General features: G+C 41.1%; 1 protein-coding gene across 1 annotated transcript; it reads left to right on the top strand.

The window, feature by feature from the left end:
• The first annotated feature begins 268 nt into the window (after positions 1-268).
• On the top strand, positions 269-19,614 carry TMEM167A (transmembrane protein 167A). The gene is made up of 4 exons (XM_066568952.1): positions 269-323; positions 10,393-10,502; positions 15,220-15,254; positions 18,444-19,614. The coding sequence occupies exons 1-4, from the start codon at positions 321-323 to the stop codon at positions 18,512-18,514; spliced, it is 219 nt and encodes a 72-aa protein (XP_066425049.1). The 5' UTR covers positions 269-320; the 3' UTR covers positions 18,515-19,614.
• The last annotated feature ends 2,177 nt before the right edge of the window (positions 19,615-21,791 follow it).

Here is a 21,791-nt window from a genome sequence, read left to right as displayed (position 1 = left end):
CCCGGCTATCCCGGTTATCCCCACACCGGGACACGGCCCCTCCCCGCCGCGCTCCCTTGAGTCCCGCCCGTGCCAGCGCGCGCGGGGCGGGCCGCCCGACCTACCTCCCGCGCCGCCACTTCCGCCTGCGCCGCGCCGGCCAATCCGCGCCGCGTCCGCCCCTCCGTCCCGCCCCGCGCCGGCAGAGCCGACCAATCCCGACGCCCCGCGGCGCCGCCAGCCAATGGCGGCCGTGCCCGCGCCCCCACGCGTTGAGGGCGCTCGGTGCGCGCTTCCGCCCGTGGCGGCGGCCGGAAGGTGATGTGGCGGAGCGCGGCGCGATGGTAAGCGCGGGGCCCGCCCGGCCCTGCCGCGCCGGGACCGGGCCCTCCCCGCTCCCCTGCCTCTCCGCGGCCCGGCACCGTCCCCAGCGGCGCCTCCTGGCCCGGGCGGCGCCCACAGAGGTCGCTCACGCCATAAGCCGCGGGCCGCGGGAGCGGAGCCGCCTCAGGGCTTTGATGGGAGTAGCGTGGGGCGGGTTTGCATCGGGGGTTTGGTGGCAGGAAAAAAAACCCGTTTTTTGGCTGTGCGGGGAATCAGGAGCCGGTGCGAGGTCGGTCAGGGGCTGTGCGTGTCTCTCACGGCTTCTTGACGTCATTTCTGCTCTGCGTGGTGTCATGGTGGTGTTGGGTGACGTCATCCTCAGAGCAGTGCGCTGAGCCGCGTCATTGGCTGCTTTTCAGGGGTGTTATCAGAGGCCCAGGTCCATTTACTCGTGGAAACTGGATTATATCTAAAACCACATCTTATATATATACCTGTGTGTAGATATATAAATTATATATATATGTATGCACATATATAAATTATATATATGTATGTGTATATATAAGTTATATATATATGTATATATAAAAATTATGTATGTATACATATGCATTACCTTTTTCCTGTCTTTTTAGAAGTTCATCCGTTCACAACATGTGTAATTGTTAAGAATATAGACGTATATGTGATATAACTTACCATATAAATACGTAGTTTTAAGGGATTTTTATAGTTTTGCAAATGTATAAAAGACAGGTAAGTACATCTGGAATAGGATATCTATGCCTATATATGAGTTTATTATGTGTATTACCAATATATGTGGATATAAAGGTACTTACATCTATATTTATGGCTGTATGCAAATACATAATTGAACATTTTAATAATTATGTATTATATATTATCAATGTACCTTTTAATATAAACCAAACACATAAAGAGTGCTGTTAGATATATATATGTGTATATATATATATGCATATATATATATCAATAAATATACATGTATAATATATGTGTATAAATATATACATTCTTTATCTAGAGTTGGTCTAGAGGCAAATGGGTGGTTTTATTTTTTTTTCTTTTTTTGTTTCCTCCCCATTTTTCCAGTCTCTGCACGGGTAACAAAAAGTAAGTGTTCACATTTCTGTCACAGTTAACTGCTGAGCAGTGAAATGCTTTTTTCTTAGTCAAGGTTTGTACATTAAATATTTATATATAATATATAATAAATATATATATCTGCAGAGCAGATACATGAACTTAAAATTAAAAGGAAAATCAAAGGAAAAACTGAATTAACATAGGGCTTTTTCTGTACAAAGTACACGTTTGTCCATAAGTGCAGCACAGAGTTTGTTTTAAGATGGGAATTTTTAGATTTTTCTAATCACCAGGACATGGTTTGGGTTGAAAGGAACCTTTAAAGATCACCTGGTTCCCCCTTTACCATGAGCGTGGACAGATTATCCATCATTGCAGGGTTGCTGTGCAGTTTAATGGGATATTGCTGTATTTCCTGTGCATTTACAGAAAAGATCAATAGCACTTGAAGTTCCTTATGGCTCAATTCCCAGGCTCCAGATCTTGTCACCAGCAAGAAATTGCTGGGAGTTGCTCACCTGAGCATTCCTTGGCAGATCTTTCAGAGGAACCTGCTCCAGTCTGGGGCTCCAAGCAGAAAACAGAGGAGATTTTTTCATTATGAAAGGCATAAATTATCTCAGGAGATCTAAAACCCACGTGCAGAGAGCAGGAGGCCTCTAATCAGTGCCATGGAAAGGTGAATGTAGAGAATTATAGCAGCACCTCGCTCTTTCTTGTTGTATTTAAAAGGGTTTGAGGTGATAGAAAAAGGCAAGAGACCTTGGTGGGACATTGGTGCTGCTGCTCAGTGTAATGATTAAATACAGCTAATTATTTAATATTATATCACTATGTCATTTATATTTTATGTGTTTTCTTAGTGATATGTAAAAAATATGTAACAGTAACTTCAAAAGAAAGGTAATGTTTAAATCTAAGAAGATTATGGCAAATGTATGAGATTCTTTCAGGATTATCTTCTCCACTTGTCCCTTTTCCTTTCTCCATGTGTCTCAAGGATCCTGAAGCAGGAAGCTCTTGTAAGGATGGTTTGCTTATGATTTAATGTTGAAAATAAGTTTTCTTCAGCCTTACTGTGATGTTTGAATTTCTTCAAGAGAGCAGCAGCCCTCCAGGACTTTGGGTCCTCCATGATGACACTTTTGGTGTCAAGGCATTTTAGGGGAAAAAAAGGATAATTTTTGAGCTCACATTTGACTGTGAGTGAGGAAACAGCTGCTGTCTGTGTGTCATGAAATGGAAGAGATTAGAGCTACATCTCCAATTTATTCTCCTTGTCCAAAGAGTAAGAGCTCCAGTTCTGGAAAGTTAGCAGCACTCTGAATATTGTATATTCCATAATATTCTGAAGCATGATTTCCAAAGGACTTTATCCCTTGGAAACTTTTCATCCCATTTTCTAGGCTTCCTTGCCACGTCCTTCCTGGCTGAGCAGATGAGAACTTGTGATGGGTGAAAGGCCAGATGCTGCCAAACAGAAAAAAAAATTATATAGAGATATAAGTATAGATATAGATAATATAGTGTGTAAGATATAGTGTGTAAGCTGACTTCTACCTGTCTTTTTTTTATGTGAAAGCAGAAATTGTGGGATATTTTTTTTTCCTCTTCACTGCCAGTAGATAGGGAAAAAAACTCAGCCTTTTGACTTAGAGCAAAACCCTCACTATTTTAAATTTAATCAGCTGTGGAAGCCAGTAGAAGCTGGATCCCACAGTAGAAGCTGTGGATTCCAAACTTGCTGGGGATGGAAGGGATGCACCAGGGATGCACAGCTCTCTCATTTATTTAGGAGCAGAATGTGTATTGTTTGCTGGCTTCCAGGAGTCAGTTTGTCCTGCCAGCTTTTGGGATTTTTACATCTGACAGCTTGACAGAAGTTTTCCTGGTGGGCTTGAAAAGTTTGCCACGTGCATGGAGGGAAGGAGGGAAGAAGCCAAAGGTAATGTTAAAGTTAACGAGGAACTTCTCAGCTCCTGAAGGGTGGTCTTCACTTTCCTTCATAGCAGAAATGTGAAGTTACATTGGTGATGGAGATTATTTAAAAGAAGTGCAGAAAACTTGACAAAAACGCCTTCTTCCCTGCCACCCTCTGGTTGGGGCTGATCCTGGCCCCCCCACATTACTGCACAAAAATTGATTTGGGAACTTTCCACGAGGACAAACATTTCTGTCATAGTCTTTGTTGCTCTCTTAGTGTGGTGTTTATAGAAGGAAGGGGAGTTGCTCATAGAGCCAATTGTAAAAACATTCATTAGTAAATATTATTTCAAACCAAGCTGTCGGATATAAACACACCAGAACCCAAGACACTGCTCTGAAAAAGAAGCTTTCAGGCGTCTTCAAGTACAAATTTTTGTGTTTGTCTTATTCAAAATTACAAGAATGAATCCATCCTCATTCAGATTTGCTAGCAGCTTTGTTTTTATCATGACCTAAAGGTGCACAGGTTTAAAAACATCTTCTAGGTCATATTACAGTTTTAAAGTGTCATTGTATTGTGACTTTATTTCACCTGAAGTGTTTATGTAGATACTTCTGTCATCTTAGAGAAGTGAAAATACATTGTAAGTGTTTTATTTCTGTGATTATTGAACTGAGGAAATTGTTCTGTCAAGGTAAGATGGTCTCTTTTTGCAAGAGTAGGATGCAGTGAGTCTGCTTTAACAGATTTACCCAAAACGACACTGGTTATGAGAAACCATTTCTTAGCTGAGTGCCATAAAGAAGCGAATGCCACAATTTAATTTTTTTGTTAGACACCACACACATTCATTGTAATAGCTGCAGCACTGAATATGTTTTCCTGCCAAAGCACAGAGCCAGGCGTTCAAACTCAACAAAAGTTTTTGATTTTCAACCGAGGGACTGTGGAAACAAGGTGGAACAGCTGTGAAAAATACTACCTGTCTTCCAGATGCTAAATATTTAAACCATGCACCTGAACCTGTGCCAAACAAGAGACTTGCAGAGGTGCTGTGGACCTGCCCAGGGCCAAGGGACATGACAGACAAACAATGGACATTGTTTCTTAACTAAGTATATTTTTTCCTGGTATTTGTTCTTCATGTTTCAAAGAGATGGTTTGACTATGAATGAACAAAAAAAAATTTGGTAAATAGTATACAGAGAATATTTATAGTTCTGTTTTGTAGTTTTTAGGTAAATTGGAGTATATCTTCTTTTTTGAGAAGTTAGACTTGTTCCCATGGCCATGTTCACATTCCTGTAGCACTTCTGTTCCAAACTCCTGATTTTTGCATGTTGCTTTTATTACAGTAAGGATGTCACCTGATTCGAAGTGTGCTTTACTATGACTCTTACATCTTCCATTCACACACAGAAGTTTTACTGTTTTTTTCAGTTTCAGTACTGAATTTATGGTGAACTGAACAGTGTGATGTGCAACTTCAGATGGGAGAGTTACTTTAAAAAAAGGGGTTATTTAAAATACTGCTTTTACCTAATGGGGGAAGACAGAAGAGGAAGAATATCTCTGTAAAATTTAAAACTGTACAATGTACAGAGAAGACCTGAGGGGAAAGGTATTATGAGATTTTACTGAAATATCCACCATAGTTCTTTGATTGTTTAGTAAATATGTGGACATGCACACCTTTGTGCTACAGTGACCCCAGTAAAAAGACTTCAGTAGTCACTTTGTTTTTCATAGTAAGATATTTTGGTGAAATGCTGCATCAGCCAGCTACTTTTGCAGCAAAAGTTCAGTTTTCAAAGTAGATATTGGGGCGAAGAGGGAGGAATTCAAGCAAGTGTGAAATTTCAGCATCATTGCCTGGAGGTGTCTTCTCACTGCTGGTCTGTGGATTTGAATTACAGTAAAAATCCTAAATGTGCTAAAGTCAAATGAGCTTTTTATAGGGGAGGGCAGCTGTGTCCATATGGTTAATTAAGTGTTTAATTGTTTGAGGAGATTGTTTTAAATAGATGTATTAGTCTTCAGTTGTCTGGAAAGCATACATGTTAGTTGTACTTGCCATTTAAACTTGACAATGTGCTTCTCCAGAAAATGACTGGGAAAAAATTCCCTATTTCTCTAATCAGGCCTTAGCTTACATTCCATGAATGCAAAAATACATCTTTCAGACAGAAATCTGAATGAACATTAACTATAGTACTTAAATTCTTTGGAAATGAAATACTGAGGAGAACATGCTGTAAGTCCAAGGTAAAAAGCCATATTTGTGCTGGAACAACTGCATCTGGCTGGTATTTGGATACTTACTAACACCCCTTGCTTAGTTTTGTTGTGTACTTTTGGCAATAATTGCTTCAAACTTCACTAATTTGCACTTTTTGTAATTTTTTTATGATGCTAATTAGCATGCCTCTTTTACAAATGCTTGTTTTCCATTTGTTTTGATCAGATTGCATTTGGCAGCAGTGGAATAAGTAACTATTTTTTTAATAGATTGGAAAATAATACAGTTAGATGCATGTTTTAATTACTTTTTAGCAGTTGCTGTGGCTTTCAGGTTGGGAGTAGTACTATGTGATTTATATCCTATTATTTTTCTCAATATTATATTCTGAAAAATTTGATTTTACTCATGAAATAAGAGTTGCAGGGCCTAATGGAGATCCTAGATAATAAGCATTTTCTCTTTCAGCTTTGTAAGGACCTCTTCATTAAAATTTCATAGTTTGATTTAACTTTTCTGTGATTAAATTTTTATCACCTCTTGCTTAACTAAAGTTTAACTGCAGTATGTATGCTCTTGCTCACATTCCAGTATGAGAAAGGCAGCTGAATGATTGGTTATCCATATTTGATTACAGAAAACATAATTATTCATCAATTCTATTATACTGCGGAGGAAAAAAAATAAAGCCACTCCAGAAAGACTGAATATTCTGAAGCGTATTACACAGAGATTATACTTTCTTTAAAATATTCCAGTTATTTATCTGTGTTTGCCTACATAAATTGCTTGTTATAATAGTAACCACAGGGCAAAGTTTTGCAACTTGCTGGCACTACAATGGCCTCTGCTTTTATAGCACAGATGGATGAAATCATCATGGTCACGCTGCAATCAGAGATAAAATAATCATTTTGTAAATACTTTTTAAGTCTAGGGAAGGTTAAGCTTTGGTTTCAGTGCTAAGTCTGCTGGGATAAACTCTGAGAGTTTTTGTGTTAGGCTTTCTACCAACCCAAAAGGACAACAGCATGGGGTTTGTGTTCTCCTCCTGCATGTTTCATTTTCCCTGGAACCATGATATCGGGTGGTTTAATTTTAAACAAAAGTCTGTGAGACAAGGGGAGAATCAGCAGGTCCTTGGTGACACTGACAGTTCCATCAAAATCTTAGGGTGTGATTTTACTGCTGTGATACCCAGGGCTTGCATCAGGAACCCAGGTGGTTTGTGAGTGTGCTGCTGCCTGCAAGGACAGGGAACAAAACCGTGTCTGAAGCAGGGAACATTGGGGTGAGATGGAGTGAGTGAAAACTGCAGAGATGGGTAAATTACAGTGTCTTGTCTATGGGTGTTGTCAGTGCAGGAAAGGCTTAGAATTAGTGCATTCCTTATGGTTATTTCTGCATATTGAGTTAAATACTCCAGCAAAGTGCCAGACCCATTGGTAACCACAACTCTGAGGTGCTGATTTTTTTCCTCTTCTTCTGCCCAAGTTTAGTAAATTTAATGCTGAGGGACAGCGTTGTCTGTGATGAGGTTTGCAGGAGCTGTGCAGTTGTTGTCATGATTCCCTGTCACAGCCACAGAGTTAACTTTTAGCTTTCAATCAACACTTAACTAAAGTACATTAAACTTCAGTTTATACTCAGATGGGAGTACATTCAGACAACTCTAGCTGTACCATTTGATTTCCAACTACTGTATATTCCCCTGAGTATTTATCTTAATACAAGCCACTGCTGTTAATCCCAACACATTAAACTTGCAGGAGTACTAATTCTTTATGGTTTATTACGTGGAGTTTTTACTGAGATATACATTATGATCAGGAAATAATATTGAGGTTCTTTTTAAAGGCCTGGTTTTGGGAAGGATTTAAAACAGGCTTTGGGCAAGTAGCTCTCAAAGCTCAAGTCCATAGCCTTAAATTTCCGAAGACATTGGAAAAAACTTGTCTTGTTCAAGTTCAGGTGACTTCAATACCTCATTGATGCTGCAAGTGATGTGATGCTCCACACAGGAGGGGACACAGTGGGAATGAGACAGAATGGAGCAACTGAGGTGTTCCCACTATGTCAGAAATGCAGATGTAGAAAATTTCAGCCTGTGGAATTGAAGCTTGCAGTGTCTAAAACCAGAATAAAATGCCAGTGCTGGTTCTTTTTGGCATTGCAGCATAGGTCTCATGAAGTTAGTTGTCATTTCCGCCTCATGGGGACACAGCCTAAGAGACAGCACCGGTTTCCCCATGTGCTGAGATCCCTTTGTAGTGGGAGTGAGGCTCACAGGATCTAAGCTAGTCAACACAAGTCAAAAATTGAAATTAATACATTTTCATTGGAGCAACCCAGTCTAAACAAATGAACAGCAACACATCTACGTTGTCCAAGTAGCTTGCTATGTGAATGCAGTTTTTTTAAAGGATTCTGAGCAATGTATTTCTTGCAGCAGCTTTTAATTACATCAGTTGGAGCAGCCAGATGTAGGTTGCTGCTCTCTGTGAATTCAGCTGGGCCATGAGAATTACTTCAGATGTGAAGAGTGAAGCCGTCTAATTCAGGGATAAATTCTCATTTCCAGAAATTGTAGGCAAATTTTGGAACGCTCACATCTGCCCTTTGAAAGCGGCTGTGCGGATAAACGTGTCATTCAGAGCGCGTTTCCGTGGAAGGGCAGATGGGATTACAGCCACAAATATCTGGGGAAACACGTGAAGACTCCAACAAAGAACAATTATATACGATTATATACTGCCCCAGTTGGCTGGCTGATAGCACATTTCATGAGTATACATTTACAGCCCCTGCTTGAGAGGAAGCAAGTGTGCCCTTCTGCCATTTTGCAGTGCCGGAGTGCCCGGTGCCGCCTCGGGAAGCAGCTGCAGGAATCCATGGGAACGCAGGGCCGTGAGCTGTCAGAGCAGCTGTCTGTCTGTCCCGCAGGACTGATCGAGTTAATCAGTTGATAGGCAGTATCTGGCTGTGCTGAGAGCAGCCGCTCCTGGATCCGGCCCCGCCGCGTTCCTAGACCCGCAGGAGCCAGGGGGAATTGAGACTTGCCTGGTTTCTGGAGCTGGCAGAAACTTCTGCTGAGCACAAAGGCTCCAGAGGCTGGGGGTGGCAGCGTGTTGTCCTTTGTGAAGAGCCTGTCCATTTATTTATGATATGATGGGGCAGAAGGGGTGGCTGGTTGGGCTAAAATGCTAAATTAAATATGATTTAGGAAAGGCTGTGGTGTGTGAAGAAACCAAGCAGCCTCATGGCTGGGACAGAAGGGCTGGCTTTGGATGTGGGATCACTGTTCCCTCATCACAGAAAGGGTGGGTTTCAGGGATGCTGAAATCCCTCCTTATACAGGGTGCAGAGTCAGAGCACCTCTGATGATGCTTCTTAACAGAGTGGCCTGTTGGGCCCCATTAAGTGAAATACTGAAACCACTTTAGATAGCTAACCCCGCCTAAAGCATGTGTTCAGACTGGAGCTCTGTCCATGTTCTGGAGTCCATATGATCCATGGAGACTTCTAAATAAGATAAAGTACTTTGTTCTGTTTTGCTGTTGATTTTGGTGGGTTTTGGTCACCAGGTTTTGATCTCAGTATTAGAACACTTGCGTTTGTTCCAGTGGCTTTCCTTCTACTAGAACTTGTCATTTTTCTCTCCTAATTTCCACTGAACTAGAATAGTGTGGTTTTTTATTTATAATTCTCATTAGCTAGATAGATTTGATCATCAGAGATTCAAAACATTCTAATTTTGTGACATAGGAAGAAAGCACGTGCACACCAACAGAGATGTGCCTCAGGCTGCGTGGAAATGAAGGCTCTGATGTGCCCTAAAATATGCCTGCAGAAGGAAATGCCAATGTATTATCCCTTCCTAAGTGCTAAATATTCACCTTTAATTAAATACCACTACTCAGCCAGCTGGGTTGAGCAGTACGAGCACAGGAGACAGGAGTTCATCAGAATTCCAGAACAAAGAGTGAATTTCTTGCATTTGCCTTGACATTTTATGGTTTTGTTTTGTTGGTTTTTTTTTGGAGCTCACACTGAACCAGATTTGCAAATGAGAGTGGCAGAGTGAAGGTAAAATAAAGCTGTTTGAAATAAGCAGTTACCTCTTACACCACCTGGTGCTGTTGCACCGACCACAATGTCAGTTGAGACACTTCAAGAAAAACCCCAAAACCATAAAAAAAAAAGAATAAAAGGTTAAAAGAAAAGGTTTATGGGTTGCAGTTTCTGCTTATTAGTGTTATTTCACGCTTCGGTAAATTGCCAGATATTGCAGCAGTTTCTCAAGAATTGTCTCTTCTCACTGCCACTGGGCTGATCAGTGTTTGCTGTCAACAACAGAACTTTCTTAAGGCAATTTCATCAATTTCTTCAGAATTTACCAAAGAACTAGCAGTTCTGAAAGTGTATTTACAATAAAGATGTTTTCAGTTTGCAATCAGAACGTTATTTGAAAATAAAAGTAATCAGTTATCATAGTTCAGTTGGGCTTAACTTTCTACAGATCTGTTAAATTTGGCCTGTAGCTTTTAAAAAGTGGTATATTAACAAACCTACTGCACATTTTGTGTTACGTTTTGTCTTGGCTACTGCTGGTTTCCTTGCCAGTCAGTCTTCATTCTACTTTCACTACCACCACCATATTCCATTGATGGGAAGGTTTTCTGGCTCATTGTAGGTTTTATTTTTGGTGTTGTCAAAGGGGTCACCCATTTTTTCCAGAACTTCCACTTCAAGAGGAGTTCTGCACTGCAGAGATGTAATTTTTTTTTTTTCCCCTGATTCTCTTCCATAGTCTGCCATCTTCAACTTCCAGAGTCTGCTGACTGTGATCCTGCTGCTCATATGTACCTGTGCCTACATCAGATCCTTGGCTCCCAGCTTACTGGACAAAAATAAATCCGGGTATGTGGCCTGATCATTTCTAACATCCACAAGCTGTGTGGGTTCAACTGCAGCCTTTCAGCATCTCCTGATGAAGTCTGCGATAATGCAGATCCTGCTTTGAAATTTTTCTCTCTTTAAAGATAAAAATCTTAATTTTGTACCTCACAACAGAGTGCAATAAGGTGTTGGCAAGCGCTTAGTTGCAATTTTATTGAAAGATTTTATTAGCTTGCTAACCTTGCTAATACTGCATTATTAATCTTCTAGATTTGTAGCTTTGTTGTTAGATGCTTATTAGAGATACAGAAATGAGAGACAGAAATAAAACATTCTCCTACATGTGGCTATTGTTGTAATGATTTATTTTTGATTCCTAGGGTGGGTAAGAAACCAGCAGAAACTGGTTTTTTGCTTGTTTGCAAGATAGGTGTTTTGCAGATAGAAGTTTGAAATACAGCTTTAGCAATAATCTGTAACTGAAAGAAAACTAAAAATATTTTTTAAAATAAGCAACGAAGTCTTCTTGTGTGGTCTGTTCAAATCATGGTTTTGTGTTCTCCAAGGTGAGGGGATTTCTAGAAGAGTTTTTGAAAGCTTCTAGAAATCTTAACTTTATGTTTTTAATCATATGGATGCTGTGATCAGCAGAACTGTGATTTGTGTGTGGTGGGTTTCAAGTAACCATTGGGCAGTTGTGACACAGAAATGTCTGGGGCTGCCCACAGAACTTCAGTAATGCTGTCACCTCGGGTTAGTGCAAAGGAGATGATATTTGTAGAAGCAGGAGGTAATTCTAGGTGGAAAAACAGACAAGCTTTTGGATAATGAGTGTTTGACTTCTCCACTTTTGCCATTAGGTCATTTCCTGTTAAATAAAATGTTCTTCTTCCCTAAGTGTCTTCCATCACTTTGGCATTTAAATTCAGAAGTGTCCAGTTTTAAATAGTGTTGTGACCAAGAACACCAAACACCTGAGTGTTTGTCTTCTGAAAACCTTCGTTGTAATTAATCTCTGGGATTGCTGTTTTATTATCCATGGTTTTTTTTAAATTTCAACAGTGTAAGATACCCAAATTACACCAGCTTTTTTTTTTCTTAATTTGGAGTTCTAACAGGAAAACACTTGTGTCCTTTTATATGAGACCACGAAATTGTCACTGCCAGGAGAGGTTTCTTTGGATGGAAGTGAAGTTGGAAGAAAGGATGACTTCATGAAGGACAGGGAGCGGGGGGACGAGGGGAGCTTGGGTGTCTGCTGGTGGAAGATAACACAATAGTCAATGAGGTATACACAGTAAGAAGTAAGAATGTTTATTTTACTGATTAAAATTTTAGTGCTGTTCTTGGCAAGGAGTGTTTCCTTTAATCTGGAGCTACTCTGTTTATTCTTGAGGCAAATCTGTCTGGAGTACAATAGAACTCTCTTCATAAAATGTTTCCAAGGGGGTGCTGACACTGTAGAGGAGTTGGGCGTTTGATGTGTAGGTTTGTATTTATGTAAAAGTAGGACATGCCATTTTGTTTTATATATATATGTATATTTGTGGACTACTTTGTACTGGAGAATAAAACCTTGGCCTGGAAGCAATGAAAATTGTTTCCTGTATGGTAGATTTTTACATGGAGCTCATATGGTGCTAAACGCCTTTCCCTCTCTTCTAACACAGTCCATGCTCCAGTGGAAATGTCTGGACATGTGGGATAAAACAAATTCTAGTGATATTTCAGTTTGCCACAGAGATGCTCTTACCTCATCATTCCTGGTCAAAATAAAAGGCATAAAAAAGTACCAATAAAATACTAAAATGACAGAAAAGAGGAATGTTGATAGTTATTCACTGTATTTCTAGGTGAGTGGTAACTTTGCTGAGGATTAAGGTCTGTTGATAATAAGTGAAGAAACATAATTTCTGTCGGTTGAGAGATGCTGTTGCACAGTGATGTCACCCATCCTCATAACCCTGCATTTCCTCCCCCTCATTTCTGCCAAAGGGTGTCTTTTCTTACCGAGCCAAACAGAACCTTAAACCTCATTTTCCCTGAATGTTTCCATGTGCTCCGTCCTGAGCAACAGTGTTAAAGGCTGGGAAAGCAAGTGGAGATTTACTGCTTCATGCTAACTAGAGGAGAATGTGCACCACAATGTAATTCTCTCCTCCCTGCTAACCAGAAGGATGTGTTAGCTCGTGTGCAGCAGAGATCCCCTTTGATTTTCCATCAGCATTGCAGTGGGGATGTCTCACACTCCCCCCTGCAGTGGCACTGGGCTTCTCCTGGTGAACACATGGCATTTTGCAGCACACCCAGCCTTAGCAGTCGTTGTCTAAGGCTCCACCACCTCCTTCTCAGCCTAAGAGGTTCTATTTCTTTGGGTTTTTTTGTCCTCCAGGTAACCACATCCACTTTTCGCAATGAGTGCTTTTAGCATTTTAGCACCAAGAGCCAGGAATCTGCAGCAGGACGTGCACTTTTGGGCTGTGGGTGCCAGAAAGAGCAGGGATCCCAGCCAGACCCACACCTTCACCTGCATCCAAACAAGGATGGAGCAGTACACGAAGGGTGGAGAAGGAGTAGTGCAGTTACACCGAGGAGCTGCTGCAGGAGGAACTGTTTTGGAGCACAGTTACTCAAGGCAGCATCACTTCTGTAATAAGCAGGTTTTGATTTGAAGAGGTTCTTGTGGACCTGGGATGAGCACTAATGGGAAAACCATAGGAGCAGGAGTTTTGCACAGGCTTTTCCTGCAGTGGGAGCTCCCCAGTTCTTCCAGAGGGTACATTATCAGAAGGTCCAGAATGCTCAGCAGCAGCTTGTGTGGACAAACAGAGGTGATGAGCTTGTGTGGACAAACAGAGGTTCCAGTAGCCTCTTACAATGTCCTGGTGTCATCATGGGAAGGCTGGTCAGTCCTCATGTCAGTGACTTCAGGCTCATAAATTGTTAATTGCAGCTGTTAAAGGCAGCTGGTTTTGTACCTGGCACATCAGGTAGGAAAATTCCTGTTTTCACCAAGGGGGCTCTGTAGGGAAATGTGCAGTAGTGGCTTCACATTAGTCAAGAAATCCCTGAGAAGATGAAAAAATACCCTTGCTGAGATGGTGAGGCAAATTCAACAGACTTGCAGGCTGCCTGAAAGGGTTAGTATTCTTTTTCCCATGCAAGAGTCTTCAAAAGTATATGAACAGAATAGTAGTGTTTTATTTCTTTGAGCTCCTGGGCAAGCTTTTGAGAGATGGCAATATGAGAAGCAGGGCTGTGGAAGTTTTCCTGTTGGTTTTGCAGCATGCAATCTGTAAATTGTAATTTTACAGAGAGCGAACAACAGTTTTGAGAACCTGAGGTGCTATCAGTGGAGCACTTCAGATTTACACATGAATGCCTTCCTACCTGCACACGTCTTCAAAAAGTGCATGAGTGTGTTCAGGTTACTTTATTGTATGACCTCTCAGCCTGGAAAAGTGTGGTGGTCTGTATGCAGGGATCATTACTTCTGCTTGTGGAGCTGCATAAAAAGCAGGGAAAAAAGAGCTTTGGCTGTACAGAAATACAGTCAAACCCAAATAGGTATGTGTGTGTGTACACATTTTGCTTGAGGTAAAACTAAAATCTAAAGCACAGATGAAAATGCCTGCTCTCTGAAAATGGAAATGGAATGCTGTTCATGGTGAGCTGGTCAGCAAGGGGTACATAAGTCAAAAAGCATTTCACTTTGAGGAGTTTGAGCACCTCAGTCACTTGCTGCCACCCTTGGTCTTCACCTGCCCAGCACTGAATCTTTGACTCAGAAATAGAGGAGGCTGCTAAATGGACAGAGAGATGATGAAGTAAAGCAAGACCATAAAAGAGGACATAAAATAGAAGTAGCAGAGAAATAAAAGATATGTTGACTGCTCAAGCATGCAGGAGCAAGTGGCCCAGGCCTACCTGTCTACTTTAAATGTGTTAGAAGTAAGCAACTCTCAGAGCCCAAAAAAGGGCAAAGACAAACAATCAAACCTTTGTGGGTATGAGTTCAGAACATTATTTGTGGGGTTGTGTTTACTGCCTGCTTGATGGCAGCTCTCCAAGTGCTCCCCCACAGTGTTCTGTGCCATGTGTGAAGGAATTCCTCCTGCAGACAAGCTTTGAAGGGCTGAAATCTGCTTACACAGGACACCTCAGTGTTCTTCCCCTTCTTTTCCTCAGATCCTAAAGCAGTCCCTGCTCCTCTGGAGCTGTTGGTAGGAGATTATTTTAATTACATAGAGAAATTGTGGGTTTGGGACATTCCTCTGGGTTTTCCCTGGGTTGAATTCTGCTTTTCTCCATTGCTGTTACACTTGTGAGAGGTGAAGTCCTGGGCAAGCAACACAGGAGAGAGGTATGAGCAAGGTAAATGTTGGTAAAGGAATAAGAACAAAAAGAATTGGGAAGATTTTTTTCTTCACAAAACTTTCTGTCTGGGATACTGTATTGTAGATAAATATGGGGTTGTGGTGAAATCTTTAGATCTGGAACACAGAACAAGTTGAATGCATTTTTGCATGCAAAAAGACCTCTGCTAGACTTAAAACTTTGCCACTTCTGTAGTTCATACTCTGTACCCTTATGTGTAGGTTATCTGCTGTTTTCTGGTGTTCAGGAGGGAATCAAGTTGACAAATTACTGTCAATTCAGATTATTTTAACATAAATATAATCATTTTACTTGGATGTATTAAACCAAGACCCTAATGAATTTATTCTTATCTTTACAGACTGTTGGGGATATTCTGGAAATGCGCCAGGATTGGTAATTGCTTTTTGTTGTTTTTTTTTTTTCCTTCAAAATCCTTAAGATCAGTCCTATTTCTCCCATAATTTATTAGGATTATGTTGCCATGTAGCAATGAAAACCATACACATCCTTTGTCTTCAAAAATGCAGGTTTCAGCCTCCATAAAATAAAGGGGCAGGATATTGCTTTCTTAGATTAGCATCATGGAAATCCTGCATCTTCTCATGTCAGTTCATGTATCTAGTGTTACATTTTCAAAAGTTTTTTTTCACTTCTTGCCACGTGAAACAACCGAGGGTGCATTTATAACACGCAAAGAAATCAATGATTTCTTATAAACTGCAGTCTGTCTGAAATTGCAATGGACTGTTTAAAAAAAACCCAGATATTTACCTTACAGTAATAAAACAACATGGAGTTCGTAATGCATTAAAGTTCTGTTGAAGCATAAATGTGGTTTTTTTCCCTTTCCCTTCTTTGCTCGGCTTCTGTGCACTTTTGAATTACACAAAGCTGTTCGTGTCAAGTGACATCTGCACACAGGCTGATCAGCTCTATCTGATTCTTGACATTTTCCCATAACATTGGTTTTATATTTATTTTAATCCTTATCCTGAATTTATTTTGAGAAGGAAATTGGAATATGCAACAGAAGTTTAGTCTTAACATTAAGGTATATCCACGATTTAGGAAAAAAAAAAAAAAAAACTACTAACCCATCATCAGTGTTCAAATTGCATTGTTAATGCAGAGCAGAAGCTTTGAACTTGTAATTCTAGATCTTCCTACTTGTCACTGAACCTAAAGAAAGCCTTTACGATTCCCTTTCTACATACCCAGGCAGAACATTTTACAGGATGTCAAAAAAGCATTGACACAAAAAATTGGGTTTTGGTGAAGAGCAATTGTTAAAATGATTGCAGATATTGTCCTATTTAGATAAGAGACATTGCAGAACCAATTTTATAATTGAAAGATACTGGGAAGGTGGCAGCTGTCAGAAATGAATTTTGAGCTATACCAGGGAAAACAAATGTCAAAAATTCAGCTGCATTAGGGTTTGTTTAAAGCTGAAGAGAGCACCCCACCTCACCTTGCCATCTTCCTTGTAGTTAATTAAGTGCAAAGATATTTTTTTCAATTAGCTTTTTCTTTTGCAATTTGCATCTAGAGTGGACTACTTTGACTTTCTTTTAGGCTAAGAAGTGGAAATGGGCTTTGGAGATGATTCCTGTCATTTTATGTGTGTTAGTCACAAAGGCAAGTAGAGGGTGTAGGTTTTAAAAATGAAAATGTCTGCTGGCTTCCTTTACATTTCACATCCCTGGTATGTTTAAACAACCTTTTCACATGTACATAAGATCTTAATCACCGGCAAGTGGTTACATATTTACAAAGTTGTGCAAAATAATGTTTAATCTTGCCACATGGTGATTTCTCTTTTAAGAAAATTAAGAGCAGAAAAGCATAACCCATATGAAAATTGTAATACCCTGAACCGTAGGAGTTGGACTTCCTCAAAATTTATTTTAAACAGATGTGAAACTGCAGACATTAATTCGTTCAGTTATTTGAAGTTTAATTAAATATATGCCAGATCATGACAGAATCTTGTAATGTCACTGGGCAGTCAATCCTGTGTATGGGAGGTGTCACTGCAAGTATTTTATTTTTCTTTTACTGTGGAAAGTTTGTTCCATGTGTGTTTAAAGGTCCTGCTGGTAAAAGAAAATACTTTTTTTCATAAAAATTGCACCGTGCTAAACTTGGGAGCCTTGGTGGTGTTTTTTCTTTAATGTTTCTCTGAAAACTGTGTCTCTGATAAGGTGGTTTGTAAAGACAAAAGACCTCACACAGCAAAGGGAAATTGAACTTTGCTTAAAGCAAACAGCCCCAGCTCTCTCTGTATACTCCTGTGTGTGTAAAAACAGGGATCTTCTCACTTAAAAGACACATTTCAGTGTTAACACTCCCTGGCTGTTCTGTAGGCTGGAGGTCTCTCCAAGCACAATTCGGTGGAACCACGAAGAATAAAGTTTGAGTGTAAAAAATCTTGCTAATTAATGGAGAAAGTGCTCATGTAAGTAGGTACCAGTCTGATTAACATTACTGATGTTCCCCTGGTTGTGTTACAGTTTCCCACCTGAGAATATTTTTTTTCTTGAAGAACAAGACAAACAGACCTCTGTAAAGTTCTGTCCTGGACCAAATGGGTGGGAATAGATCTCTCACGATTGCTTTTGCCACCAGATAAAAGTCTATTAATTGAGTAAACTTAACTTTCTTCCATAGTTTGCCCTGGGAAACTCTGACACCAATTTGAAAGAGTCAGAAAATAGAGGTGTCTGTGCAGCTTCTGTGATCTGCTGACCATTTTTATCATGGAAATCTGTGGACCAGACCCTCTCCACGTGCTAACAACGTTATGTCTTCTTAAAAAAGCAAAAAAAGGCATCTGGCTCTGTCTGGGCAGCTGTGAGCTCACAGCTCTGGCTGCTGCATGACACCCTGCACAGAAGATTCACACTGCAGGTGGCAGGTACCAGGACCAGACAGCACCAGCTGCACCTCAGCTGACACACAGCAGCAGAACCAGCAAAAATGGGGTGTCCTGGCCAACTTTCCACTGCCTGCCCCCTGACTTTGGCACGAGGAGGTAGCAGCGACACAAAACTGCACCTCAGAAAAGGGGGTTTGTAGTGAGATGGAAGCCCTTACACGGGCCAGAATCAGCCAGTGCCACCCCTGCCATGTCAGGGACACCTCCCAGTGTCCCAGTGTGCAGCCTGGCCTTGGGCAGTGCCAGGGATGCAGGGGCAGCCCCAGCTGCTCTGGGCACCCTGTGCCAGGGCCTGCCCACCCTGCCAGGGAACAATTCCTCATTGCCAAGATCCCAGCCAGCCCTGCTTTCCTTCAGCCTGAGGCCATTCCCCATAATCCTGTCACTCCCTGCCATGTTTACAAGTCCCTCTCTCAAAGCAAAGAGCCCCAGCTCTCTTTTTATGTATGAAAACAACCTGTCCTACATCCTGTGAATACACAGCTGTACTTTCCTGCCTGCCTTTTCCCCAGCTAGAAATGTTGAATACCAGTTTGCACGTGCTGTGGCAGATTTACACTGGGCTAGGAGCAGGTGTGTCTGTTTAACCTGCTTAACCACACCTGAATTTTTGTTTGTTCTGGGTTCTCTTTCCCTCCTGGCAGGTGAGAGGAAGAGCCCCTACGTGGCCGTGTGCTGTGTGGTGATGGCCTTCAGCATCCTGTTCATGCAGTAGCAGCTGGAGAGTGTCCCCAGGTACCCAACAGCAGATCCTGTGTCAAGAAAGGATGGGAAGCCTCAGCAAGTCTCCTCTCACATGATGGATAACCTCTCTCCTGGTTGGCACCCCTGCAGATGGGCCAGCTTTAGTGATCATAACCCAGATGAGATGTGCTTGTTCAGCCAGGTCAGCACTGACACTCCTGCTCTAACTCATGGAGGGGTGTCTGGTGTGTGCCTGAGCTTCGGGGGAGCTCTTTTTGTTTGTTTCTTTTTAAACACCATGCAGTTGAAAAGGCTTGCTGTTTCTGATTCTTCAAAATTTCTTGTCCAGTAGATCTGTTGAATGAAACACTGAAATGGTAAATCAGCCACAGCAATAAGACCACCCTTTGAAGAATAAAGAGTGTTTTGACTCTAGGGGATGTTTATCAAAGTATTTTTAGTTCTTGCTGCCTAAACAATTCCTCTTGATTTGTAAGTGATGTCTCCACTCTCATCCTAAAACTATGACCTCTGACCTAAGTTATACTCAGCTATTTGTTTCTAAACTTGTAATTTCTCAAATAAACTCTCAATATTTCTGTTGTTAAGATGTGAAATAAAGGCAGGGACCATAATTGTAGTGATGTCTGATTTTAGCTGCTGAGAAGGCAGAGATGGGGGATCTGAGACACCTGGATTGTTCTCTGTAAAAAACCACATGTACTCATTTTTAAGAGTTCCAGAATGTTGAGAAAAGGATTGAAAAGGCTCTGCTGCTGCTGTTGCATGCATGGAAAGATTTATCAATTATCAGAATGAACAGTCAGCTGCAGATAAGGAAGTTAGCATGTCATAGTATAAAGGTCGAAGCAACTAAATTACGCTCACCAGTAGCAAAGATTAGATTACTTTTAATGATACCTCCCATTAGCACTTGATTCTTAGTTTTGCACACTTTCAGTGATCTAGTGACTTCTTCAATAATGCCTGACAGGTGTGTGTTATATCAGACACCTGTGTGACTTCATACTGGTTGAATTTGGGAGAGTTGTGTGTTTGCAGTATTTGTTGTTCTGGAAAGGCTTGTGATCAGAAGGAACAAAGCTTAAAAGTAAAACACACTTAAAGGTATGTTAACTGTTGTCATTCTTGTTTGAAAACCTTATTTTCATCAATCCAAATTATACTGCAACTAGGAAAAAAAAAGTGATTTTGAGTTATGACCTTTGCGTTGTCTCACATGTACCCGCGAATCTAAATCACCATCAAAGTAGCCATCCAAACTTTTCTATTCTGGGCTCAGGAAAGATAGATTTCTCCAGTTTGGGCCAAATAAATACCCCTGGCAGTGCAGAGCTGTAGGACTGTAACCAGGCTGTGCACACACAGAAGCCTGGGACTGGGCAGGGGATGTGGGGAGTGCAAAATCTGCCCTGTAACTTTAAATGTGGATGCTGCTCCAAACAAGGCATCAAAGCAACTCAGGTTTGGATGTCCAAGGAGCTGTTCCTCAGCAGGGAGGAGGGAGATTCCTAAAAAGTCTTGGGTTTTGACTGTTCAAAATATGCAGAGAATCATCTGGTAACTTTTTATGTTGAGTACTTATATTTCAATTATTACTGCTTTTAATAAAATATGGCATTTTTATGATATTCACACATTTCCTAGTCATCCAAGATGTTCTAATTACCAGATGAAATTCTTAATAATCCCTGGGGTTTAGCTGCAGATAGGAATACCAGTGAAAGAACCCAATGAAATTTTTTGTTCTGTGTGTCTGAAATTATTAATATGGAGGAACTGTGTTGCAGAAACCTTCTCTGTTAAGGTTTTATTATCCAAGAAGCTCAGAGAGGCCTCTTCCTGGCTGAGTTATTGTTATTCAAACAATATTTGTTGCTTATTTGTTGTTCAAACTCTATTTGTTATATGGCAGCTCATCCTTTTGGCCTAAATGTGGGTGATGGATACTTCTCAGTTGGATTTTTTTTTTTTTTAATTTTCCCCATAAATGACATTTTCAGGCTGTTCATTAGGTGCTAGCTGCATGGCTGCTCAACAAAACTGTCTGGTAACAAGATCTTTAAACTGATAAACTGCAGTTCTGAAATTGCTGCTTCAGGCAGGTGTTTCCCTCAGGACTAGGTCTTTGGTTTTCAAGTTTTTAGCTTTGAAGAGATTGATATGTCTTTTACTGAGATGTAGAGTAAATATTGGTTTCCCAGGTTAGAATCCTAAAACCGTTTTGCTTTCTTGGCTTTCTTTTTGTCATGCAGAAGAGTTTGCACCCACAGCAGGTTCTGTACACCTTTCCCTGTGCAAAAGGAACAGTGATTAAATGTGACTGAAGCTCTAGTTGTGCATGCTACTGTGGAAAATTATTTCCACATTGGGACTTCATCCTTTTTTCCTAAACAGCATCATGGATGTTGCTGATGCCCAAATATCTGAAACACAACGTGCTGCTCCTGGAACACACAGAGTATTTTATACCTTTGCATGTACTTGGTATGGATTAATGTTGTTTTAATTTCCATCCACATCTGCACTTTAAATGGCCTCAGATTCAAAGCAGGGATTTAGGAAGGCTGAATGGAACAGCAGTAATTGCCATGTTGGGAAATGAGTAAAGCATGAGTAAGAGATGGGATCACAGTGAAGGTCTGATGTTCTGGAGGGACTGATAAGCAGCTGGGCAGACGTGGCTGGTGGAGGAGGAAAGACAAAGTGGAGTCCAAGGATGACAGGAAGATTTCCTGTTCTTGGAACAATGTCCTTGTTCTGTGAATGCCCTTTCTACCTCCACAGCCACAGCAGTGAGCAGCGGAAACACAGTGTCACCAAGAGGTGAAGCTGCACTGTGATGGAGGGAATAAGTGCTCTGTTAGTGCTCTGAGGCTGTTATTGTTCCAGTTTCTCTCCAGCTCTGTCCCACTGGCATCTGGGGCAGAGCCCACTCTCTGATGCCTAGGAAGGCTCATCATAATTGATTCCTCCCCCCCTTCTCCCTTTGATAATCATCCTCTAGAGAAAAGGAAGCAAAACCAACATCTTCCTAATGATTTAAAATGCTGAACGTGGTGAAACCCACCAGAAGCCAGGAAAGTGTGATGTAAACCTGCTTCCCATCCTCAGGCAGCAACTTTGCATTATCCAGTCCAAACATTCCCAGCAAAGAAAAGTTTCCCAGCCAGGTTTCTTTTCCCTCCCTTTTCTCTGGTTTTTTACTCACTCCAGACACGTTTGGGGAGTGCTCCCAGCATCCATCACAAGGCTTCATATGTGTTTGATGGCACTTGGCTGCCTGG

The sequence above is a fragment of the Molothrus aeneus genome, chromosome Z, assembly GCF_037042795.1.
Source record: "Molothrus aeneus isolate 106 chromosome Z, BPBGC_Maene_1.0, whole genome shotgun sequence".
Taxonomy (NCBI): domain Eukaryota; kingdom Metazoa; phylum Chordata; class Aves; order Passeriformes; family Icteridae; genus Molothrus; species Molothrus aeneus.
The sequence above is the reverse complement of the archived record's forward strand: the minus strand, read 5'-3'. Positions and strand labels throughout refer to the sequence as shown.